This window comes from Phalaenopsis equestris, unplaced genomic scaffold (genome assembly GCF_001263595.1).
Source record: "Phalaenopsis equestris unplaced genomic scaffold, ASM126359v1 Scaffold000873, whole genome shotgun sequence".
NCBI lineage: Eukaryota > Viridiplantae > Streptophyta > Magnoliopsida > Asparagales > Orchidaceae > Phalaenopsis > Phalaenopsis equestris.
The window spans coordinates 1,801,796-1,829,056 of NW_018165313.1; the positions used below are offsets into that span (position 1 = coordinate 1,801,796).

At 36.1% G+C, this 27,261-nt stretch overlaps 1 protein-coding gene across 1 annotated transcript; it reads right to left on the reverse strand.

The window, feature by feature from the left end:
• Nucleotides 1–483: 483 nt before the first annotated feature.
• On the reverse strand, nucleotides 484–21,458 carry LOC110032022 (erlin-2-B). Its single transcript, XM_020735525.1, has 9 exons — nucleotides 21,213–21,458; nucleotides 16,057–16,177; nucleotides 15,905–15,972; nucleotides 15,638–15,697; nucleotides 15,363–15,521; nucleotides 7,885–8,031; nucleotides 1,259–1,473; nucleotides 853–961; nucleotides 484–768 (listed from the first exon to the last, which is right to left on the reverse strand). The coding sequence occupies exons 1-9, from the start codon at nucleotides 21,357–21,359 to the stop codon at nucleotides 697–699; spliced, it is 1,098 nt and encodes a 365-aa protein (XP_020591184.1). The 5' UTR covers nucleotides 21,360–21,458; the 3' UTR covers nucleotides 484–696.
• Between the last annotated feature and the right edge of the window lie 5,803 nt (nucleotides 21,459–27,261).

A 27,261-nucleotide genomic window follows, 5' to 3' on the forward strand; every position in this document is an offset into this window, starting at 1 on the left:
AGCGAGCCGAACACGAACACACTTTTTTAGCTCATTATATAAACGAGCAGAACACGAGCTGAGTCTGGGCTCGCTAGTGATCGGCTCGTTTACACCCCTATTTACAAATTAATCACCCAGTGATTGATTTTTTTGAACTATAAAACTCGAGTATTTACACATGGCATGATCATAAAGAGCACAGATCATGACCATGCATTTACCAAGAATAAATTTGAATAATACAGAACACAAGAGTTTTTAAGAAGTAAAAGCATAGATGGCGATTGACGAATAAGTACAAAGCTTAAGTATATCTATACTCGTAGTGACGAATAAGTACACACATAAATACCATTTAATTCCTATTTATTTATATATCTAACACCTAAACTTCAATTTTACATACATTCCAAGGATGCAAAAATATATTTCACTTTTCAGAAGTTTAAGAGTGATATTTTTAATGTGACAAGCAATCTGTTAAAGAACAAAATAAAATAAAATAAAATAAATCATGTAATTCTAAAGGGGTGCTTGCTACAACCCGGCTTTATCAAATGCAAAAGGGTTAAATCCATCAGAACATTTGGTTTGATTAAGGTTAAATCCAACTAAAATCCCTTCGATGCGTTCGGCGACAACAAAGAACATGCAGGTGTGTTTTATTAAAAAAAGCTATCCATCTTCATACCATGTTGAAATCCAGACCAACTCTCAGAGTTCTTGCTTGGGGAATCCATTAAGAAAATTACCAAGAATCCTCTGATCAAAGACCATGTTGGGAACCTGCAATAAGAAAAAAACAGTTAAATATTGCCTGATGCCAACTAATTTGGAGAGTGAATAAATAAAGCCAGAAAAAATCGTAGCCTTGTCCCCAAAGAAGATTTTTGAGTTGTTTGCAATGGCTTCAATGAATTTGAGCTCGAGAAACTCGGGTGTAAGCTTCAGTTTATTAGCCTCTGCTTCCCTCAGCACCCTATGTTATATAACAAAAAAAAACCCTCAGCATCAACTAGAATGTATATATAAAGAGATAATTATATAGAGACCCCCCGAAATATTGACATTTACAAATTAAACACTTTGGTAATTTTTTTTTTAACTACATAACCGATGTAATTACAAGTGCCACAATCAAAATATTGAGAATTTGATAAAAATGAAAAAAATGGCATTTTGATATTTGAGTGAGAATTTGAAAAATGGATGGAAGTGGGTGGTTGATTTGTAAATAGCAAGTTTCGGGTGGTCTGTATGTATATATATTACTTACCTGTAAAAACTTGCGTCTGCTTGGTTTTTTTCACGAGCAATGTACATTTCATTTTCGATAGCCTCTTGCTGTTTTAAGCTGTCCTTTTCCATTAATTTCTGCTCCATGAGAATTTTGCTAACTTGGGCATTCTTCTCTGCTTCGGATAAAGCTATCTTCTTTTGGGTCTCAGCTTCCTTCTCTGCAACCTTTTGTGCTTCTATGGCGATCAAAGCCTATGGGAATGAACCCAAAAGTAGAACCATACAAGTTATGTGTTGAGACTTGCACGAAAGATTTTGGTAAGATTTACATATATACCACTTCATTCAAATGTATTTACATATCTAACACCTAGACTGCAATTTTTGCATATATGCCACCGTACCTAAGCATGAAAGTGTGTACTTCACTTTTTAAAAGTTGAAATAGTACTATTTTTGATGTGATATGAAAGATTTGGGTGGTGTAACTCATAAAAGTAAAGTTTAAGCGTTAGATATTTAAATACATAAGAATTGGTTGGTATGCATGTAAATGACCAAGATTTTAATACCTCTTTTATCACTACATGAATTATGTTAGGATAAGCACAAGGCTAATTGATGCAAACAACAGAATTTATGCTGGTCACAAATGTAGGATGAAAGCATTGAGATGAGCAAATCATTTTGAGTTGGATTTTGTTATAACTTAATTTCAGATTTCACTAATACTGATTCTCTTGGTTGATAAAGTTTTACCGCATAGATTTAAGATAAGTAGATTTAGGGGCCAATTGGTAGGCAGTAAAAGCAGTACATCAGATTCCTTTTGCGGAGGTTTTAAAGATTCAAGAGCTTGATCACAAGAAAAATAAATGCAGTGTAAAATTCCAATGTATTTGGAATTCATTATCAGTTCATTTTTCACATATTTGAAATTCGTTGAATTTGGGCAAATTTCAAATACATAATTTTGTGTAAAACAATGTTGCCGCCTGTCATCATTGTTTGATGCCACATACTGCGTATCATCGTCCACCACTAGCCTACAACCGTCACCCGCCAGTTGCCATTGTTGTTGTTGATCTTAATGGATCTATTTGACATTGAACTTATTTTTATTGAAACAAAATAAAAAAAAATACAACGTCCAACCTTTATTTTATACGGAACCCAAACAATTCTAAAATATTCAAAATACAAAACATTACTTTAACATTGCATTTATTTTTCAGCAAATCAATCAGTTAGTTTTCATCGGATTCTCTGATTTACTTGTTCCCAAACCTCAATTTTAACACAAGGTCAGTCCTCTGCATTTTCATTCGGGCAAGCGTCTTTGTCAAGCACAATCTGCACCTAGTTTGTCATATTCTAAAAGGGATCCTCAGCAGAATTATTTCGTTCTATACATGGTCCTCTAAAGAATCACCAGTTGCAAATTTTTAGGTCTGCTGGCATGTGATTGCAGCACTATGTATAGATGAATTCCAAAGGTCACTAAATTTAAGCTTCCAGCATCACATTTTTATTGCCACCGTATCAGCTTCTCCTTTGGCTTACCCTCGCCTTCTCCATTCAAGATTTGTATTAATAAATCTTGGGACATAAGAGATCCTAAATCAAATTTGGTGATTAGAACCCAAAATTTTATAATCATGTCAACACAAAATAGTGCATAACAATTAAGTTAATTAACAAAACAAAAAAGGTTTAATGTAAACAAAATCATTTAAGTTATGGCTCTAAGAACTGCAACATGACTATCATGAGGATTAGAATTATATTTTATATTTGATGGAAGATATAATCTTAAAGAACAATGAAATTGGCTTATTTAAAAGATATATTTTTTTAATGTTATAATATTTGTAACTCAAAGTGTTGAAAGCAATAAATCAAAATTAATTGGCATGTTCAATATAGTTGTTGATGTGTTGCTGCTAAATCTACATAGCTAATATGAAATATAAATTTAATTGAAAATATTTTGCTTTATAGGGATCAAATGCATGATCCATTTAACAATTATAAAGTAATTATGATTACTATGAATACAACCAAAGATTTATAGGTATTGTAATTAAATAGTACTAGCCTCTAGATTATTATGTTTTCATTATTTGCTTCATTAAATGTTTAATACTTGAAATAAAGAATGAATTAGCTTGTAATTTATAAAAAAATATTACACGAGGCTTTATGCATGGCTGTGGATATCAAGAAATATTACACTTGTACTTAGTACTCTTGTAAAGAAATTTTAGCATCCCCTACAAAGATTAAAGGGTATGGAATCCACACCAACACAATAATCAAATATGGTTGAAAGCGTCCCGTTGAAAATACTAGAGCTCGTTAACAATCTTTTTATGATTTTTTAAAAGCAAAAGATGTTTTGAAGTTATAATATAAACTACATCTAATTTCGATGAATCTAAATATACACCTACATTGAAATATGTTCATGAATCTAGAAGCTAGAATTCACCAACACTCAAAACCAGGTTTAAAATTAATTATGAATCTAAACCTCAGTTAGAAATTGATTTTCTTTAATGGAAACATTGGGAATTCCTTCACACTAATGGAAAGGAAAAGAGTACAAAAAAGAGCTTTAAGAAAAAAAAATAACAAAAAATAACATAAAAAGCTGAGAAAATAAAATTAAAGAGTAGCTCTAAAAGAATTTTGAGGCAATTCTGGAAAGTTTAAGTTTATGCTTTTCTGTAAGATTAGATACTTTATTCTCAAAAGCAGATTCCAACAAAAATATGTCTGAAATCAAGCGCACAAGTGAACTTTTTATCCTCCCTGATGGTATTAGAAAAGCGTATGCTGTTATTTTCATTCTAAATGTTCAAAGGAGTCCAGAGCAAGAAAACCTCTTAAATGTTTTAGCATTGTAAGCGCTAAAAACAATTTCTCCATCAAGAGAAGGCATATTTGAGTGCAACAAAATTATACGAAACCACAAGGACAAGTCCAAATATGTAAGGAAAATCTACACTTAAAGAACAAATAAGAATCATCCAAAGGGGATGTAACACAAGATAGTCTATGAAAATCCTAAAGCCAAAATAAGACGGAAAAATTTTGGTTGGAATCTTTGCTAGAATAAAAAAAATCACCTAGACAAAGCTATATCCAAAGGACCAGAGCCTATTACATTAAAAAATGAGTGATAATTTCACCATTTATCAAAATATAGGGGCATTTACATACATACCACATAATTCTTATGCATTTACATATCTAGCACCGCACCTAAACATTCATATTTCTAGCACCTAAACATTCATATTTACGTTCATACCACTCAATTTTTTAACATCACAAAATACCATTGCTACCTCATAAAAGTGAAATGCACCACTTCATGCATATCTTTATGACACCAATGTGTTATAAGTGTAAATATCAAACTTTGGGTGTTAGATATGTAAATAAAATGAGAGTAGTGTGGTATATATGTATGAGAGTAGTGTGGTATATCTGTAAATTTCCCAAAAAATATATATATATAAATCTGACAATAAAAAAATATTTTAGAGAAAGCAAACACTTAGGAAAGTCGATGTCATAATTCAATCTAATTTGATTCAACTTGTGATAGAAACTAGAAATATCATTAAAAAAATGAAAAAAAAAATGACATCTTTCCCTGAAGATTACAACTAGGACAGGAAAAAAGAGATTTCACCAAAACAATCGAGATTTAAAGCATAAAGAGATTTGGATGAATCATGGCTAAAGGCAAGTTATGGATCCAAAAATCTTTTTAAAATTTTAATTTTAACGTTGTTATTAATATTTTAAGAGATGAGATAAAAGAAAGACTACAGTACTTTTCTGACATATAATAAAATAAGAAACAAGGAGCCATTATTGACCTTATTTTTGTAATAAGTTTGACTAGGCTTTAGCCTTGGTGGGCTTAGCCTGATGCCTTCTCTCATACCCTCAACTTAAAGGATTCAAACCTTCCCTAAGTCCAATCAGGCAGACTCCCATTTGAGTTGACCTAGCCAAAACAAAGTTTCTCACCCTTTTTCGAGTTAAAATAGACCAAACATCCATTAAACTATATCCCCATTCAACATTTCTACTATTTTCATAATCTATAAGATCCCGGGAGGATGTTAAACTTAATTAAAAAATGATTTCAATATCACTAAGATAATCAATCATTGAATCTCTCTCCCCAAGTTTGATGGCATGTGAATGCTTTTACCATACTTTAAGATCCTTTCTAGTGAATCTAAGCTTCATGACAAGACTTTTAACCTTCTCACTTGAGTAATTTTCCAAACAATCAATGCACACATTTTTGGAGCCATCCAAGCTAGGCCAATGTTCCAAAAATAAACATACGACTGACGCGGGCGCTACAGGCACCAGCCGGTTCAGCCGGCAGAGCAATAATTCCCACAGGATAAACCCGTCTATTGGACCGCGGGGAGTTCTCGCAACTTCTATACGGGGTGAGACTACCGCCACTCCTATCCCTTCCTTACGTGCTCTTTTCCATATGGGAAGTCTTTAACGGCTATGTTCTGGATTATTCTTGCATTCCCACCCCTTTCTTTTGTGTGGGAATTTCCTTCTTTACTTATTTCCTTTTTTTCCTCCAATAAAAGTCTATAAATTGTTATTTTCTGGTCATAGGGTTCAGTTTTTGTTGTTTTCAGATTCCAGATTCCAATTTGAAGCTATCCTCCCTATTCCAGGGTTGTATCCGAGTAGATGGTGGTGCTTATAAAATTGAATCATGCTGGCTAAAGTTGATGATAAGTTGCTAATAAAATTATCTCCAAGAATCAAACTTCTCTATTCTTTGTTCTTGAGACCACTGTTGTTTTCTATTCTTGATTTCTTTAGCAAAAGATTTAAAAAAAGGAACTTTTGGAGAAGTTGAACGTTATTAATATTATAAATGATTTGATAATGATGATTTAAAAAAACTCAGAATTCTAAAATCTCAACTACCAAATCAATATCAGAAGTGCATAATTTATCACAGCTAATTTTTAAGCCATTAAAGTTAGTTTCCTCAAAGAGGCTAACCACCCAATAAAGCACCAGCACATCTATGTGGTTTAATCATTTTAAATTTTCATCATCATTTCGTACTAATGTTTGGAATATAACAGAAGAAAAGGTAGGTGATTAATAAGTTTGATAATGAATATCAAATGCTTAATTCACCGAATTATTCCAGACAAACCAAGCAACAAAGTTTATACTTAATAGAAATGTCTGAGGGGAGAGTTGATATGAGCAAATCAACATTCTACTTTTTGATGTAACTTAGCTACTTTATTTCGTAGTTTTCTTTTATTCTAATTTATTTTGATGCAACATACCTACAAGAAAGAGATGAGTGCTTTAATATCTAAGGTTCAATTGCTTGATTGGATTTATTGCTTAGACTATAAGATGATTTGGTTCTACTCCAATTGGATTACATGGATTAGTTATTAACAAACCTCTGTTTCAACACGAGATAGATCCTCTATGTTCTCCTATCTTAGTGTATTCCTGTAAGCAATAATATGCCCCCTCTTTGTGATATTTTGTTTCCTTGTACACAGGATCCACCATAGAACTATTTCCTTGGGGCTGCAAGCATGTGATTAGGTCATTGTAGCTGAATTTTGAAGATTGCAAAATCAGGACATTTTGTTTTGCACTATCACGGACATTAGAATTGTGAAATCAGGACTTTGTTGTTTTAGCTATAATCCAGAATGGTTAAAATTGGGACTATCTACTTAGCCAAACTATTGTGTTTTACTCATCTTATCATGAACCTTTATTAGTAACTCCTAAATCTTAAGGCATCATGCATCATTATATTAATGAAAAAGAAAAAGAAAAAGAAAAGATGAAGATGGCGATGATGATGGCGGGATGAACATTTACTTATATTCAGATGACATTTCTAAATTAACAATTTATCATCATCATTAATTAGCCTTAGCAAATGATATTTAGTTTAAAGACATATAACATTTCTCAATTAACAATCTATCAGCATCACTAATTAGCCTCACCAAAATAATTTAGGGAAAGTTTCATGAACTTAAACAACGAACAATTGAATTTAGTAAAATAAGAAACATTGTCAAAATTGAAACAGATGACATATGCTAACTAATATACGTCCTCGAGGCAGCAAATTATCATTCAAAAACAGCAAAGAAAGTATTGGCATAGTTGTGCAAGTTCTTAAAGTGCAGAAAGGTCTAGAAACGCACACATTTTTAAATGAAAGACGTCTAAATGTCATATTTCAATCTAACAATAAGATCAAAATAAACAGAAAAAAAAAGGATAAACATGGTGCAAATAAATAGTTAAAATATAGATCAATATAGAATAATATTCGGTGGCAACTGTATTACAGTAATAACTAGAATAACAAACAAATCAATGGTTAGAAAAGACCCTGAAAGAGAAAAGTTGAATATTTAAAAAATGGCATCAATGACTTGAAACATTTTTCATTAATGAAAACATGACTCCGGCACCTCAAAAGAAAATAGCCGCTAAAATAGCAATGCAGAATGCAAAGTAAAAAAAAAGCATGTCTCATTGAATAGCCAAATCATCAACCTTATCCCAACAATCAGTGGGTAGCCACTGTAGAAAAATGCATACCTTAGTTCGTTCCTCCTCCATAAGTTCAAAATTGCGCTTAATAGCTGCAGGAATATTGGGTTTTGTAACTCGAACACCTATAATTTCAACCCCCGGAGCATATTGTGTGCAGTCTATCTGAAGAGCTTCTTTCATTTTATCATCAATCTGAAGATTTAGAAAAATAAAATAAAATAAAGAACATAATGACAATTTCTATTAATATTTAGCTGGCAAGCCATGGTATTGTTTGATTCAATGTTATAATGTGAGTCCTATCAACTCTACCACCTATATAGAAAGACTATGCATTGGACACCCATAGGACTCATGACCTAAAAATAAGTGTAGATAGCCTAACAATGCTCAAAATAATAACTTCTAAATTTTTCTAAAAGTATCTATATTTTTCTTGAGATTTTTCTTTTTCCCTAGTTTCTTAGTTTCAATTTCATTCAAAAAATCATAAATAATTAAAAGTATATTGATAGTGGAGTTAACCAAAACCACAATAGACAGCCAATATTATTACTGAAAAGGACAATAGAAAGTTACAACCAACACAAATAAGGAGGCATAATACTCAACTCAACTAGGTGTGAGTCCCAAAAGGAAAGGAAGGTGGTTGTGTAGGATGTACGGGAAGTTGGTGGTGAGCAACAGGTTGGGTAGATGTAAGGTGTTAGAGGTTTGTAGGTGGGAAGATGGGGCTGTGGTGGGGTGGCTGGACTGCAACGGAAAGGGAACGAGTTATAACCGTAGCACTTTCTCACCTTTGGATACAACTCAAGATGAGAAAAATCAGGATGCTGACAGCTGTCCTAACAGAAAATCGTACAAAAATTGTGAACCTAAAACAAAGGACCCACATAAATAAGCCCTAGATACTTAGGATTGGGTCTCCTATGGAAAGAAGGCGTGAAACCAACGTGGGAGTGTTGGTTGGCCCTCTCAGGTATGGACTGGTTTGGTCCATACGATAGAATCGCGGGATCAAGCTCCCACAGCTCTTTAAATCGACGCACTATAGCATAAGAAGGGGTAGGGGGGTATTTGCGCGTCCCAGTAGCTACCGTGCCATCTATATGGCCCTTGCAACTCACTCAAGTGTTCGTGAGATGTTTGATGAGCGATTGATTACAAGGATAGATTTGCTCACTTTTTGAGATGATTTTCAAAATAGCTTGATTTGACTTGATTCCCCCCCTCAATAATGTAAGTTTAATAATATCAAAACTAATCTAATTTTAATTTTTCTTTTTCCAGTGATGACTACCCTACCATTGAAATGCTCACACAACGTTAGAATCATGCACATATGATTACATTTAATCATTTACACGTGTTTTGGCTTGTGTTGATTCATTTTACATTCATTTTTGAGTTGGCTTGAAAGTACGTGCTAAGACTTAAAGTTTTGGTGAATTATTGAAATGATATCATCTTCGTATTTTGTTCGAATTGATGCCTAGATAAGTAATGAAAAGCAATAATTTACGTATAGAAATTGAGGCATCATGCAAGTCATTTTCATGTTCCATTTTAGTTTGTTGTATGTGAGGAAGTATGTTATGATGACACCTACGGATAATTTAGTTTTTATTAGCCCAAAGACAATTTGATAATTTGTCATTTATTATTGTTTAGTATAAATATAGCTAATATATTTAGGGTTAGGGTTATGCAAAAGATAGTTCTGTCAAGTCTTAGGGTTAGGGTTTGGAAGAGATCGCTTACCTCTTGAATTGTAGGATTTGGCAGAGATCGTCTATCTCTCGAATTGTAGGATTCGGCGATCCTCAAATTGTGGTGTTTATCTTTATGTATTTGTATTGTGTTGTTTGGTGTTTCTGAAATAAAAAATAAATTGTACACTAATCTCTGTGAAAAATCATATCAATTCCTACGTCAGATCATATCAAGTGGTATTAGAGCATTGGATTTTGAGAAGAACGCAATGCTTTCATAGGAATTTTGCAAGAGTATCCTTTGTGATTGAATCTTGCAATATAGTTGCAAACCAACAAAGGGATCGGGCCTGGGAAGGTATCATCAGATCACGCCTATGAAGCCAAGAAAGGATCGGATTGCGGCAGGAAGCAACGTCGAGATCGTGTGTATTTGTAGTCATGGTAAAGTCGTGATTCCATCTAGCTAGGAGTACACATAAGGGTCGCGGCGTATGGATCGTTGCGTACAAGGACCCTGAACATTGTGATACAATTGCGAATATAGTCAACATGGAAGTCGACGACGGGATAGTGCATGACCCTTATAGTTGCGATTGAGCTAGATGAGACGGAACTACAGGACCGCGGTGTGCAAAGCATCGAATCACGGCGCGGTAAGGGTTGCAGCATATAGATGATGCTTTGTGTGACCTCACCTCTCGAAATTGTCGCGATTGGAGACATCGCGACATACCCCTGCGGTGGATAAACGACTTCATCAACTCACCCCTCGATATAGTGTGGATCGAAGCAATAATGAGATCAAAGCTATTAAGTGTACAAATGCAAATCTAATCGAAGACGGCTTATGACCTCACGCAGTAGCCACCAACGAGATGTTAACATACATCAATTCCTCCTCCGTGATCAAAACCCATTCTAGAGGAATGGAGGCCTAAAAAGTAGAGATTTTGGAGAAGAAATGGGAAGAAGAGATGAGCCAAATTAAATTCAGGATGGAGAAAATGTTCTCCTCCATAGAAGGAAGTTTTGAGAGCCGATCTGAGAGCTTGGAGAAGATGCTGAGGAAGCTTATTGAGATGAAATCCAAGACCCAGTGGCGGTTGTGTTTGCAAACCCTACTTAAGGGTTGCTCGTAGATTCATTAGTTAAATCGAAAGGGAAAAGATTAGATAGAACCATCACTAGGGCTCCGATGGGGTTTAGATTAGAGATTTTTTATGGAGGCGGTTGGGCCGAAATACGGAGAGAGGTTATGCAAGGGGTATGGAGGATCACAAAGAAGAAAGAAGAGAAGCAAGGATAGGAAATGTCTATGATCAAAGGGAATATTAGCATAGATACACGGGGGAAAATAGCGAAGGGAGAGGAAGTTAGGGCTCAAATGCTAGGGTTAGGAAATTGAAAATGTCGATCTTTGAGGGGAAAGATGCACATTGATGGGTTTACTGAGTGGAGCGATATTTTGCAGTGAATGTGCTAAATTGGGAGGAGAAGCTCATGGAGGCAATATTATGTTTAAAGGGGAAAACCCTAGCATGATTTCAGTGGATTAAGACTAAATGCCCGATCAGCTCGTGGGAAGAATTTAAAGATTGTTTATTCCAAGTCATTTGGGAATGAGACCTACACGAGCAATTCTTTGCATTGACTTGGGATGGAACTGTCATAGTGTACAATGAGAGATTTGAGCTCTTGTTGTGATGACTGAGGAGAACTTTTGAAGTTGTATTGAAAGGGAAATTCATGAAGTGTTTAAAGCCCGACATACGTGCAACACTTCGACCGCTGAGATCACGAGACTTGGGAGAAATTATGAAAGTAGTGCAGTTGGTTAAAGATCATAATGTCACCGAACAAACTAATAGGAGCAACATAGGTGGAGCACCATACCGAACTACGACAACCACAACGATACAAAAAGCTCAAATGGTTGAAGTTCAGAGAATCATGAGTCACGACCGAGAGTGACACTCAAGTGTGTTACAAAGACAGATTTAGGAGAAATGGGCCAAGGGGTTGTGTTTTCGGAGTGAGGACAAGTTTATCCTAGGACACCATCGCAATGATAGAACATTATAAGTTCTCATAGTGTGTGACAAGGAGAAATGAGATGAAAAAACAGAGACGGCGGTGGTGGAGGAAAAGGAATACCCTCACTTTTTCTAATCTAGAGGACAAGCAATATTTGGGGGTGGCCTAAAGGCAATTTAGTCTTTTATTATTTATAAGAGTTTAGTATAAATAGACCCTAACAAGTTTAGGGTGAGGTATGCATGACATTGGGTTTTTGAAACTTAGGATTAGGGCTTGGAGAGATTTCTTACCTCTCAAATTATAGAATTTGGGAGAATATCACCTACTTCTCAAAATGTAAGTGTTTATCTTTGTATTTGCGTTGTTTTGAAATAGTAAAAAAAAGAAAATTGCTTTGCACTAATTTCTATGGATAATTAGTTTAGATCGTATCAAATCGTATCAGAGTGATCGATTTCAAGGAGAACAACTTAAAAATCGCAGCCACATTCGTTCGTGACCTAGCTTCGCGAAATAGTCGTGATCCGAGCAATTTGGGAGGACAATTGAAGGGACTGCGATATAAAGGTGTTGGGAAGACCTAATCGTGCATCGCTTTCATGACTGAGCCATGTGATATAGTCGCAAGTAGAGCTCCTGGGAAGAGGATGAACGGATTGCGACATACTGAACTCCTTCATGATTGAATGTCGCACTGCAGTTGAGGGGATCATGGCGTGCAAGCCTTCGTGACCGAATCCCACGATACAATCGAGATCAATCTGGGTGGAAAGCGATGAAGTGCCCAAACGATACAGTCGTGACTTGATCTAGTAGGAAAGCCAACTGAGATCACAACATACACTAACCAATCGCGGCGTATAGGATCTCCCTCGCATACTTTCATGATCGCGATAAGGGCTAGCTGGAAAGCCGCCAACGGAATCGTTGTCAGAGACGCACAATTTTGTGACTGCATATTGTGACAGTCGTGATTTGGCTTCATTTTAGCTAACCTGGGAAAACCACAGTGGGATTTCATCATTCAATATTTCTACCCATGTAATAAAAAATCATCCTGAAATAATTAATGACAGCTAAGAAAATAGAAGTTCTAGAGAAGAAATTAAAGAAAGAGTTGTCACAAAAAATTTGAAATAAATAAGTGTTTCTTGTTTATAGAGGAGTGTTTCTCATCCATTGAGGGACGGTTCGAGCGGAGATTCGTGACCCTGAAAGAAATGATGAAAAAAAATCATAGAGTTTCACATCAAACCGCTTTCGCCAGTAGCGTGATCAACAGGAACGAACATGAGTAGCAACAACTAGAAGGATTCGTGTGACATCAGGGCACCATCGCTACTTTAGGCAGACTAAGAGCTGCGATATTGAGCAAGGAAATCAAGAGCAAACTTAAACATCATCACTTCGAAGAAATGGTGTGACATTCGAACGGCTCAAACAAACAGAAGCAAACATGATCAAACAAAGGAGTCAAGCATGGATTCGAGCAGCACAACATGAGGTTTGGAACAAGTGACAACATGCAAAATAAGATGGTGTACGATTCAAAGTTGGAGAAGATTGCTTCGAAAAATTTTGGGCTCGAATAGAAAATCACAGTGGGAGGGACCCCGACGAAGGGTTGCCTCCAACTGTGTCAGTGTCTTTTGCTACACGAGCCTTCCATGCGGAAGGCAATTCAGAAGTAACAATGGGAACGAGACAGATGGAGAAGAGAGAGGGAGTTTTTAAGGGACTGATTTGGACACTATAGAGTATTCAGAAGAGAGACAAGATTGTTGTTTTTCATGGTGACACAATTTGTGCAAGACGTTGGTGACACTGAAGACTATCAAGGAAGAGACATGATACAAAGTTGGTAAAGATTTTAGGGATCGATAAGATGGTGGATGAGTTGTTTGGGGCAGCAATATTCATCAGGATTGACTTAAAGATGGCGGATGAGTTGTTTGGGGCACCAATATTCACCAGTTGTTTAGGGATCGATAAGATGGTGGATGAGTTGTTTAGGAAACAACAGTTTTTCACCTTAAGGACAAGATGTTTTTTTGGAAGGGGAGTAATGTTATGATTGCACCTAAGTACAATTTAATCTTTATTAGCCTAAGAGCAGTTTAGATTTCATTAGCCTAAGGGCAACTTAGTCATTTTTCATTTATTATTGTTTATTATAAGTAGAGCTAATAAGTTAACGATTGGGATTATGTAGAAGATTGTTGTCTTGAGTCTTAGGATTAGGTTTGGGAGAGATTTTCTACCTCTTGAATTTTAGGATTTGAGAGAGATCTACCTCTCAAATTGTAGGTGTTTATCTTTATATATTTGTGTTGTGTTATTTAATTAACCTCCTAATTTTTTTGTGGAAAATTAGTTTGGATCGTAACAAAGTAATGAGATGCTCTTTCATGCTCATTAGCAAGTTGATTCGATCAAATAAATTTTGTTCTTTTTTAATTTCTTTTCGCCCATCTTATAGCATACTATATATGTTTATTTTGTTTGTGTTTTCCACATTTTTTTCAATTTATTGCTACTTTTTTAATTTTCGTCTCAAATTATTTTTACTTAATTTTTTTATGAAGATTTCCATAATGCTTCCACATCACCAACTATGAAAAAGGTACCAATTAAATATATCGGGCATTCTTAATATGTCAAAAAAAACGTGGATGATGATTGGATCACATGAAAAAGTAGGCTTCATGTATATTATGCCAAAACAAGAAAAAGAAAACAGGCAACATATACTCCCCACACGTCAACAAAAATGATTATCAAGATAATGCAAGATGATGTAGCTAGCAACCGTTCATGGGAAGAGGAAAGACATGGAGAGCACGACCGCAAGAGAGAGAAAGAGGGTGGAGGAAGGCAGTTAGGTGATGGGAGAAAAGAGGACTTGAGAGATGGTTAGGAAGGCATTAACATACACATTTTTTACTTCAAAACAAGAGGTGGCCAGCGGGCAGACAACCTAGATAAAGGTTCTTGCAAATCAACAATTACAGTATGAGCAAGTTACTTTAGCAGCGCCCCTTTTTTTTGGGAAACATGGGGCATGCAAGTTACCCCATTATTCATATTTTTAAAAATTAATAATAACAATTTTATCAATTACTAATTCTTATTATTATTACTTTATTTGCGCATGTATGTATGAATGTTTGTGTATACGTATGAGAGAGTATTTGTGTGCAAACTCCTTTGTGAATTTTCTTTCTTGCGCAAGGTAAATTTTCACTCTCCTTGCTTCAAGCAATATGAGAGGTCTTCTAGGACCATTTTGGGTTTTTCGATGCATTAGGACAGTCAGTTTGGCAAAATAAGTGATGAGGCAAAGATGTTCAACTTCTTCTAGTGAAAGTTAGTGTCTGCCAGCCTTTATTGTAGTTGCATTGAACAAAGTTCAAATTATGAATCACATTTGGAGGTCAGCATATGTAGATGTAGTGTCGTGAATCAAATTTTGCGTGCTTAATTCAAATTTATCTTAATAATGTATAATTATTTAGAAATGTCATTGATGATTTGGAAAGTTCTTTCTTTTTGTCTTTCATTTTAAACATCAAAGAAACTAACACCAACAAGTCATCAAGTTTAGCCGTCATTTGTATGTTATAAAAACAGAACTTAAAACACCATTTACAAAATTGTTATTTAAAGATTGTAGAGAAATAAACAGGTGGCATCTGCTTACAATCCAAAATTGCTTAAAATATATCAATGAACCAAACAACCACTTATGCTATTAAAGAAAAGTTTACTTACTTGATCGAACATATCAATATATACTTGTTGCAGAGTATGAGAACTACAGAATTGATTGATCTCGTGATGAATCTTATCATATATCCATGTCTTATCATAGTTTACACCATAATTCAGAAGAGTGTCATATACATGTCCCTTATTAAGGCGATTCACGACCTGCTCAGTACAGAATTGACTTATTAGAACCTAAAGGTGTTATTAACGCAGCAAAACTATACACACAATACTTTCATAGCTCCATGCATTAATTTAAAAAGGAAAATAAAGGGCACCTCTATTTTATCAAAGCTGATCATTACTCCACCTTTTGTTCCACAAGGAATATCTCTTACCTATCAACTCAAAGTAAAGAGGTAAATAATATTAATACTAGATAATTTTTAATGAAAAACAAATTTGGAGAAGGAAGAATCAAACACCTTGAATAGAATAGATTAAATTTCAAAAGGAATGCATCAAAGCAACATATAACTGACATTCCTTCTAATTCCTTTCATGAAATAAACAAAATAGTAAAAATAGAAAAATAAAACATATACCAGATCTGTTTGAATGGTCACTTGGATGGGCTCAAATTGGGTGATTAGTGGCAATTTCAGATGAAAGCCTAGCAACAACAAGAGATTCAATAAGTCAAATAGCATATCTAAATAAAGAAATCTAATAATCAGATGTCTCTAAATGAGAAAACCTGGACTAGTGATTGAATTCAATAAAGCACCACCCCTCCAGTATGCACCAACATGACCCTCGGGGACTTGATGTAATACAGAATAACTCCCATTTGTTGAGAACGACGTCGAAAGAAAAATCTATACATGTCATCGCAAATGATATGATTAAAGCTTAATAATTAATAAACTTCAATAGGACTTGATGTAATACAAAATAACTCCCGTTTGTTGAGAACGACGTCGAAAGAAAAATTTGTACGTGTCATCGCGAATGATATGATTAAAGCTTAATAATTAATAAACTTCAATAGCACTCGATGTAATACAGAATAACTCCCGTTTGTTGAGAATAATGTCGAAGGTGTCATCGTGTATGATATGATTAAAACTTAATAATTAATAAACTTCAATAGAATTATCAAAAATGCAGGAATCAAAACAATAGTGTTTCAAAAGAGAAGATGATAACCAGCTTATGAAAAATAAGAATAACTGCTTTAATAAAATATCTTTTCACTGTCGAATTCAAATTTTCATAACAGTCAGATAAAACAAATATTTATTATTGCTAGATCAAATTATATGCCATCTTAATCTACACACATCAATTATACATGTAAACCTAATTTAACTCCTTACATTCCAGGTGTTGAACCCCATATGTTATCCACAAGTTTCCCAATCAAATGCTACTACAATGGCAAAGACAAGAAATTTATTCGAAATGTCCTGTTTAAATAAAAACAATATGCTAAATTCACCGTCCATTACCCCAAATGTAGCATCTGTAACATCAAAACAGTCTAAGATGGCCTCACAATTACTTGAGTTGTGACAAAAGGAAACATACGCACAAAAATAAGGTCACAGACAAGTCTAAACACACACAAATATTCTTAAGAATATCATGCATCTATCTACACAAACACACACGCACACAGAATAAATCTAAAAATGTTAAAATATAAATAAAAACAGTAATAATAAGATATAAATAATGTGCCGCAAGTCGTGGCCTGTTGGTTGGCGGGGTTCACTGTAAGTCCCCTCAGGTCACGGGTTCGATCCCCAGTGGCGTTGGGTTCTTTAATATTTAGGCACATGGCGCAGGCTCTCATCATGGGGCCTAGCGCATGGGAAATCGGTATTTGGGCCTCTGCCAAATACGGATTTCCTTTTGAAAAAGAATAATATATATATATATATATAATAAATAATATTGGATCCCCACACATATATAAAAATGAAGATTTAATTAAAATAAGGATTCTTTCATGAAAAAAAAATGAAGATTTAATTAAGAATCCACTGTGTTTCCGAACTAGTATGAATGAATTATGGATCCCTTTGAAGAACGTAACATTTTTCAAGACTTAAGTTAAATTGTGATGAAAAAGTGAATCTAAATTTAGAGATAATGATAATAAATTAAAATACTCGCATGGAATTCTATTCCTAAAACACAACCATAGGCTATTTAAGATAGAGTCAAACATGTTTGTTAAAGACCTTTGGTGAATAGTCATGCTCCATGCCATAATGTCATTGTAAATGCACCTTGTAGTCATTTGATTGGCGTCTATCAACATGAAATGATTGAGCTAGTTTCATAAGGGAGTTTCCTTAGTAAGAATATTACATATAGCACCATAGAAAGCCCTTGTGAATGAAGATGAAAGCAAAGATGCCATCACAGTAAAGTTGTTGGACATAATTAGGGTCGAACTTGATGCATGCAATTAAATGGAGCAATTCAACTCCCCTATTGTGGCAATGGAAAGCAAGTGCAACAAGCAAAACAACAACAAAAAATACAATGCCACCATATTGGAGGAGAGATTCAATATCTAGCCATCATAATATGATGCAAGGGAGGCAATAGCCGCACTAAATGATTGTCACTTATAGGAGAGAAGTAAAAATAATCACCCGACATTGCTATGGAGCTCGATTAGTGTTGGTTGCATGCATGTCCATGACATCATTTAGAAAAATTTGGTAACAAAAAAACAACGCAATATCAAGTGGCAAGCATCATTGTACAGGCAAGTGTGTGGCAACCCATCTTCCCTTTCAATTTTGTTTGGTTTGTCAAGAATAAATCCTCTGCTCATCACCACAACCGACAAGAATGGGGATAAGCCATGACTTGAATCTTGCTAGAGAAATAAAATAGGGGAAAAAATAGAACAAAGAATGTTATTTAAACAAATAAAAGGAATTCCTTTGATCTATCTAGTTTGAGAATTTACAAAACATGAAACCTTTCCAGATGTTTCAAGATTCACGTGGGATCCTACAACCTGGTCAACGTTCATGCTTGTCTTGAGATTAATGTTGATTAGATGAAATTTTGTGGAAACTCAGTAATGCTCCCCTTTTTATATATTTATTTAAGAAGTCTAAAATATCACCTTTTCATTTTCCATGAATTCTCCTCATCTTTTTTTAATTAACCATCTATATTCCATTAAAAGTCTATAATGGGAAGGGTTATAGTGTTGTCTCTACCTTCTTGGCTTTTAAAATTTTCCTCAATATTTGTGAGGAGAAATGCTCAAATATCACTATATATTTTTCAAATGTGTATATATGGGGCTTGAGCAAAGCATTGGTATGAACCAAGAGACCACATGATATTAGCCCTAGAGAAAGAAACCAAAGTAAAATGTCTGCTTATTCTTTTAAAAAATAAACTGATAGGATAAGGAAAGTTATAGTATTAAATTAATTCTCAGAGATTTGAATTGATTTAAGTTGATTGTGGATTAAGCCACTACTTAATCTACACGGCTAATAAAGATAAATCCTCCACATAAACATTGTTTCTTTGACTTATGTGACATATATAAGTAAAGTTCCTTTGCCTAAAAATAACTCATGGCTTGGGTTAAAGCTTCTCCGATGAGAGTCCGCCAAAGTCTTAAAAGTAGAAGAGAGGTCCACCCTCAATATTTTGGATCCTCTCAGACTCTTATTAACATGGATATAAGCATATGTGAGTCATGAGGTTGAAAAAGATGTGGTCAAAGGAATCAACATCTTCAATCCTTCTAAAAAGCATGCACCAATATTTTTAAAAGTGCACTTCACGTGCAAAGCCAAACGATGCACATGACACCCGCTTCGCTTAGCTGAAGCGCACTTTGAAGCGTTGAAGTAAAGTGTTTAGTGAGTTCGCAGTTTAAAGAGAGAGAGGGAATAAAGAGCTTCTAATTTAATTTAAGTTGTTTTAAGAATTTGATACTTTATTAGTTTATTTATGCTGTAAAATTTAGATTTTCTTTTGAGTACTTTTTTTTTTGTAATTTTTTAACTTTTGACTGCTGCAGTAAACTATTAAAAATTGTTTAAAGTTTTAATTTGTAAGTTCTCCGTCAATGTTTGTCTGCAAGTTAGAAATTATACTACATTATTTTCGAGTTTATATCAATTTTTAAGTTATACTTTATATATTATAATTGCTAATAAAGCTATTTATACATTCATAATTGCATGTAAACTATTAGCACTTTAGTTCATAAAAAAATGTCGATTTTAATTTACGCTTTGGACTTTGAAGCAAAAATAAAGCGTTCTGAATCACATTGTACTTTGAGCTTTAATAACACCAACATGCACCAACCACTTCAAGAAATACACCTAATAATCAAAAAGTATCACGAGTCAAAATCACTTCGCCTAAGGATCCTCCTAGTTTGGGTTAAAGTGAATTAAATAAGCGCTCTTCAAGAAAATATGTGGGTCAAACCCTCCACATTTTAGATCCTCACGGGCTGTGGTTAAGAAGTATTCTCAATAGAAATCCGCATAGACTAGAAAACAACTATTCAAAAACTCTACATAGACTTAAGACGAACATTGATCTTAAGACGAGATTAACCAGATAGCATGCTTAGTTAAAAGTAGCTTGGCAAGGCCTCAATGAAGAACAAAAAGATAATGGCTCTTTATAAAATAAATAGTCTTCCTCGTCCCCCTATTAAGCTCGTTTAATGCATTGAACACTACTATTGTTGCTTGTTGAGATTTATGTACCCATCATCATCGGCCAATGACCACCAAAAAATTATCATCTATCAAACAACATCAAAAAAAGATCAATGTGGTAAGTTCTAAATCGTCCGCTGCTGATTGGTTGTTACTGCCATGATCACTCTCCTTATCTCTTGATGCAACCGATGATGAAACAATCCAAGTATATCTACTTCACATGACAGAAATGACAGAACTTTATTGCCTATCCAAGAAGCAAACACAATCCCAGCAGCATTTTTCAATATTCAATTTTTTTCCCAGTGCCATTACGAATCTTTTAAATGCTCTATCAAAGTTACAATTATCATGCCTTTTACTATATTTCATAAAGAGGGCAATGACAAGACTCTCTGGCTCCTAATTGTGCCTTTAAAGTAGCTACAACCATCCTCCAACAACCACAATGGTGATGGAAGCCCGATCACTACCATTTCCACTAGTGAGACCGCCATAAAAAGTTCACTGAAAAAATTCACATCATCCAAAGGAGTTCCCTGCATAATGAAGCCATTTGAATCAACTTGATTCACCCAGCCTGGGTCAATCAATTTGAGTTAGGACTGGAAGATCAATAATTGCAAGGCAAGCAAACTCTTCCATCTCCACGATCATTTTGTGCTATTCATGTTTCGTTCCCGTGATTTGGTCATACAAATAGAAATCCAAACGAATGACTTCACTTCATCGAATCAAGTTGATGTATTCTAATAAGTTTGTGGAAACACCCGGGAGCTGAGCCCTCCTAACCTAAGCATACAAAGCCAAATAGCACGCCGCGTGTGTATAACTTGCTATTAAAGGGGTTATGGTACTCTCCTCTCACAAAGAATATTAAGCACGCTCTTGTTAAATTTGTTTTTTCTTGTTCTCAGCATAGATTGAATTAAGAAAAATAGGGTTCAACTGTTGAATGAGAACGACACGGCAGTTTCAAAAAACAAACCAAAAAACATTACACAAATCCAAGAATGCACGTCCCTCGTCTATCATCCTCCATAGAACCTAATCATCTGGAAGTACCCAATATGGGTCCTCCAATACAGACACAAAAAATCCAGCTCGTCTCTCAAATAGGATAGCCACATCATGCACTGAACCCTACGAAACATAAATCAATTGAGATCGGATGTCTTACGATCGCGAAAGCCACGAAGATGACCGCCAACAGCAGAAATGACGTAGCATCGGCATCCGACGGAGGAGGATTCCGCTGGCCCCGGTAGTTCTGCTGCTGCTCCCGTCGTTGCTCCGGCGATGGTGGTCGAGGCGGCTGCGTCTGCATGGTTTTTGCAAAGACTAGTCCAGATGATTTTCTTTCCTTGATGGCGGGGGAAGAGAGAGGACCGAAGGGCAGAGGAGTGAGAGAATGCGGGCTCGCTAGTAAGATAACACTGGTTTATTTTAGTATTATTCAAAATAATTCATAAATAATCTCAAAGTAATTCAAGAATAAACTTCATGGTATGCAGAGCTGCATCAGAAGTCTGCACATAAAATACGGTCTGATTAAAGAGGGTTTGCATAAATGATCTCATTAATTTTCATATATAAAACCCAAACCATTAATATTAGATATGTACCACCCATTTTTTCATAATTCCCTATTTCATTCACTTGGTTAGCCAATTTTCAACCCATCAGCCACATGGCATTGACTCCCCCAGCATGTTTCAACCTGGAGAATTGGATAGGGTATATATGTAATATTAATCTTTTTGGGTTTATTTTGGTATAAGACTCCTGGGGTTTGAATCCTCTCTGACACATTTGGCCTTCAGAATGTGGTACTCGAATTCTTAGACACATTAGGAGTGGTTGTAGGCTCATATAATAGCTTCTGACGATTTAAAAAAAATATAATATATATAATTACTATCACCAACTTTAAAAATTTAAAATTCATGTTTTCATGTCTAAGTAAAATTGTATAAATACAAATATCAATGTTTAGGCGTTGGATATTTAAATATGTAAGTATTGTGTGGCACTTATGTGAATTTTCCTAAACTTAAATTGACAAATATATTTTTTTTGAAAATGAAAGCTTAATGGGCGATTGTATGTTGATGCTGTGAACGAGTTCCTCCTTAAGTTATACTCCATGCAAATATTTTTTCTTGCAATTTAGTGAATATAATTGTTAGTGCTAAAAAATCTTGTATAAAATCTCTCCCTCTTTACCAATACAATCCTCTTATTTCTTCATCATTTCTCTTCCAATTTCAATCTTCAAAACGAATGTAACCCTTTTAGAGGTTGTCTCGCAATGAATTAGATTTAAGTTATTAGGATTTAGTAAATCTGGTAAATTCGGATTTACAAAATCATGTCCAAAGAACTGTCTAGCAATAGATTTAATAAATCTTGTAAATCTAGTAAAAGTATTTGGCAAGGTTTAATATATTACATTGTTCTCACATGTCCTTCCTTGCATCGCAAATCCCGTAAATTCGCTGATTTGCGGGATTTAGTAATGATATACCACCAACAAATTGTCATTATTCGACACGAATCTCGAAGCATGACACTAATCTCGAGACAATATTTTGAGCAATGTATGTTCAAACCTTGATAAAAATTCATCCAGAGTTCTGATTTCAACAAACTTATAGTCAAACTGACCGGCTCAATGAGAGAAACCTAATGATATTAAAGTCATTCTAATCCAAGTAAAATCAAGCCTAGATCAAGTCATTAAACCATTCTTTGAATATTTTTTAACACATTTGGAAGATCAAACGGGTGTCGAATCTAACAAGTTTATAGTCAAATCGAGCGTCTCGACAAGACAAATCCAACAAGCCCAAGATTGTGCAATTCCAACATCATGAAGATACTCAAATGTCTATTAAACGTTGTTTGATCGGAGGAAGCTCTCGGACCGTCTGATTAAAATGATTCATGTTCATTAATGACACCCAAAACACTATAAATAGACTCTCATCCCTCACATGAGGGGAGAGACTTGAAGCTTCGGAAAAAGCTAGAAGCTTTGAGAAGGAACTGAAGTCCAGCACGATCCCGACCATCGTCAACCACCATCGGTCGTCATCGACACCCGTTGATCACCGTCAGCCACTATTGACCGTCACCATCAATCATCGTCAATCACCACCAACCAGACACTGTCATTCATCGTCGTGGGACATGAACACATCACTACAGTCCATGTGTCAACAACGACTTCGTGGTTTACAGCTCGTGCAGCTCTCGACTTCGACCCACGCAGCTCTTCCATAACAGGTTACGGCCGTCAAGCAAAAGCTCTGACCAACAACTTTGGATAGGCCAACCATCCTCAGTGGATTTCATATGACTTTGTTACGGGTTTGTACCATCGAGCATCTCCGATTATACAACTAAGAACTGGTCATACATCCTCAATTGATTATCCTTTCAACCATGCCCCTGGAAGTAAAGCTCAAAAGGCAAACCCAATAAGAAACTACCATGCGCTGGAAGACAAACCCAAGAGGGTATTCACTGAAAAACCTCAGTAGGCTATGAGCCTTAGAAGGTATCGGTTCAAGCTTCAATAAGACATAGGTCTGAGAGGGCGCAACCCAAGAAGACAAGAACCACAAAAGATACATGATTCTTCATTTTATAAAAATCTTTTGTGTTAACTTTAATTGCAGAATTTTGCACAATTAAGAAACGACAACAGCCGTTGAAGAAACAACGAAATACATTAGCAGCATCTATAAAAATCACATCAAATGATAAAAAATGCTACAAAGACCAACATATACTTGTACAAGAGCAACAACAAATTTGCTCATCTTCAAGTAGAGTTGACATTGCCTCCCCAAAACCCAAATATTTTAGATGATCATTAGGGGGCATCCAGATATCACCAACACATGAACATGAAAATATTTATGCTAAAGCGCAACAGGAAAATTACATTTCTTGAATAAATGTGCAAGATCAACACGAGAATGTCCTGCGGAATGCACGACTCCAACGAGAAAAAAGATTCTGTAACTTGCTTGCTACACAGAATAATGACAACTTTCCTCTTCGTCACAACGGAAAAAAAGATCTCATTGCTTGCTTGCTACACAGGGCGGGGACTACTTTCCTCTTAGTTGCAGCTCTTCCCTGCAACTCTGACCATAAATCTGTGTCGCAATTTTTCATCTCAACTCTGTGCCACAGTTATTCACCTCAACTATGTGCAGCAATTTTTCACCTCAACTTTTTGTTGCAATTCTTCATTGCAACTCTTTGCAGCAACGCGTCGCTATGGTGCATCGCCGTGAGCACTGTCGCAAAGCATCTTGTCACTACGACGCTCCACCACTATGCATCGTCGTGACGCACTGTCGCAATGCTTCGGGTCGCCCTGACGCTCCGCCACAATGCATCACCGTTACGCATCGCTGCAATGCATCGTATCACTGCAACGCCCTGCCGTGATGCTTCACTTCAACACGTCGACGCAAAGCTCCATCACAATGCATCGCACCTACGCACCGTCACAACACATCGCATTGTCACGATGCCCCGCCACAATGCGTCACGTCGCCGCAACGCTCCGATGCAACGCATCTCCTCGATGCATCGCATTGCCGCAATACATCACGTTGCTGCGATGCCCAAATGCGACACACTTCACCACGATGCACCGCCACCACAAGATGCATCGCTGCATCTCCCAGCCTCGACGCTCCAATGCTCCACAACAACGCATGGCACCAATTCTACACCACATCTCACTCTCCGCCATCTCCTTTAAACGTATTTATAGGCTAAAAAAGTGCAGCTATTAAATACTAATTATTAAAAAAAAACTTATCATATTCTCTTTAATGAAATGCGCCACTTCTTAAATTTTTTGCAGCACGCCTTCCCCGTACGCTTCAGATTCCCAGTTTCTGCTCGACCTGGCGGGCCAAGACCAGCGTCTTTTCAACTTCGAGCGGGCTGCGCGCCAGACGATCCAACCAGGTAAAAATTTTTCTATCTTAGCTGGGATTCGAACCGCACTCCCCAACATGAAGATGAAGAACACTAATAATTGATCTTATATTAAGCACTTCGTATCTTAAGGATATAAATTTTTCTTATGCTAGAGGTAATAAAGTAAGGTAACATAAAGGCATACATATACACAACAACAACAATAAAAAAGGCTCCGGATCTTGACATTTTCGGACGAAAAAAATGATCTCGTCCGAAATAGGGTGGCAACTGATACACCGCTAACAAATTTTCATTATCTGTCACAAATCTCAAAGCATAACACAAATCTCGAGATAATATTTTGAGCAATGAATGTTCAAACTTTTTATAAAATTTCATCGAGAGCTCCGATTTCAACAAACTTATAGTTAAACTGACTGACTTGATGAGACGAACCTAATGCTATTAAAGTCATTCCAATCAAGTCAAATCAAGCCTAAATCAAGTCATTAAACCAATATTGAATGATTTTTTAACACATTTAGAAGGTCAAATGGGTGTCGAATCTTGCAATTTTATAGTCAAATCGAGCGTCTCGACAAGACAAATCCAACGAGCCCAAGATTGTACAATTCTGACATCATTAACATCCTCAAATGTCCATAAACGTTGTTTGATTAGAGGTATCTCTTTGGACAGTCTGATCAAAATGATTCATGCTCATGCATTAATGACACTTATAATATTATAAATAGAAGCTTCAGAGAGAACTGAAAGCACTGAGAAGAAGCTGAAGTCCAACACCTTCCCAACCGTCGTCGACCGCCATCGGCCGTCATCGACACCCGTCGATTGCCGTCAGCTTCCCGACAGTCGTCGACCCCCATCGGTCGTCATCGACACCCGTCGATTATCGTCAGCTTCTCGACCATCGTAGACCACCATCGGCCGTCATCGACACCTGTCGATTGCCGTCAGCCACTGTCGACATTCACCATTGATCACCACTAATCATCGTCGATAACCACCAACCAGACGTCGTCAGTCATCGTCGTGTGACATGAGCTCATCACTACGGTCTATGTGTCAACAATGACCTGCGTGGTTAACAACTCGTGCAGCTCTCAACTTCGACTCACACGGCCTATGAACGTCATTCATACTTGTCTTTATCGTCTATGTGGTTCATAGCTCGCGCATCTCCTGACTTCAACCCCCATGGCCTACGAACGTCATTCATACTCATTCTTACGACCTACGTGGTTCACAACTCATGCAGCCTCGACTTTGAGCCCCATGACCTACGAACGTCATTCACACTCACCCAAACGACCAATGCGGTCATCAGCTCATGCAACTACCGATTCCGGCCCTCGCGACCTACGAATATCATTCATATTTGCCCCTAAGCCCTATGTAGTTCACAGGTCGTGCACCTTCCGACTCTGGCCCCAACGGCCTTCAGACATCATTTATATTTGCCACTATGTTTTATGTGATTCACAGCTCCTGCAACTGTTTACTACGGTTTTTTTGGCCAATCAACGCTTCTGGAACAATCATCTATAACACTCACGATAGACTACTATCTCTACAACAATCAATAATGATCATTGCAACCAGTTGCCGCTAAGAACAATGTCCAGATTATAGTTATACAATTTTGTATTTCTATCTTCCTTAATTTATGAGAGGAATGAACCTGTGTACTCATCATTCATAGTGAATTATTTTAACTTGGCTAAGCCCCTTGTTTTTTCCCCATTTCAAGGGTTTTCCACGTAAAAAAAATGAGGTGTCTCCTCCTATTTACTTCTTCTCCTTTATCTGTGTGTGTTAAATTCTCTGCAACGCCAAGGCGATAATCCATTACTCTACTATCACAAATTTTCTAGCAAGCATCAAGTGAATCCCAGATTTATGACTTAAATCCACAAAATCCAGATTTATCAAATCCACGGCTTCATTATGTCCAAAATGACCGCTTGCCAATATTTAGCTTATATCCTACTTAAATCCATATATAAATTTGTTGTCAGACAGCTTTTAGTGACAAGAGATGATAGTACCTGATACTGATATCCATCAAGTGCAAAAAACGTATGTATTTTAGTTATATGAGATGTCGGTATGTGGAAGCGGATATCTTAACAGTGACCTATCGATTGACTATTTACACTTGGGGAGGCTTTTTATTTTCAGCCGTTCATTTTCTTTAAGATTCGTGAGGATAACTCTAGTGTATACAACAATACATGTAAATGCCCCCCCCCCCC

What these genes read in the sequence shown, in the direction of transcription:
- LOC110032022 (XM_020735525.1), bottom strand. Translation starts at nt 21,359, where the DNA reads ATGCAGACGCAGCCGCCTCGACCACCATCGCCGGAGCAACGACGGGAG. An exon ending in GAATTCAATCACTAGTCCAG is followed by an intron (nt 15,973 to 16,056) that starts GTTTTCTCATTT and finishes TGTTGTTGCTAG; the next exon opens with GCTTTCATCTGAAATTGCCA. An exon ending in ATATTGATATGTTCGATCAA is followed by an intron (nt 8,032 to 15,362) that starts GTAAGTAAACTT and finishes CTAAATCTTCAG; the next exon opens with ATTGATGATAAAATGAAAGA.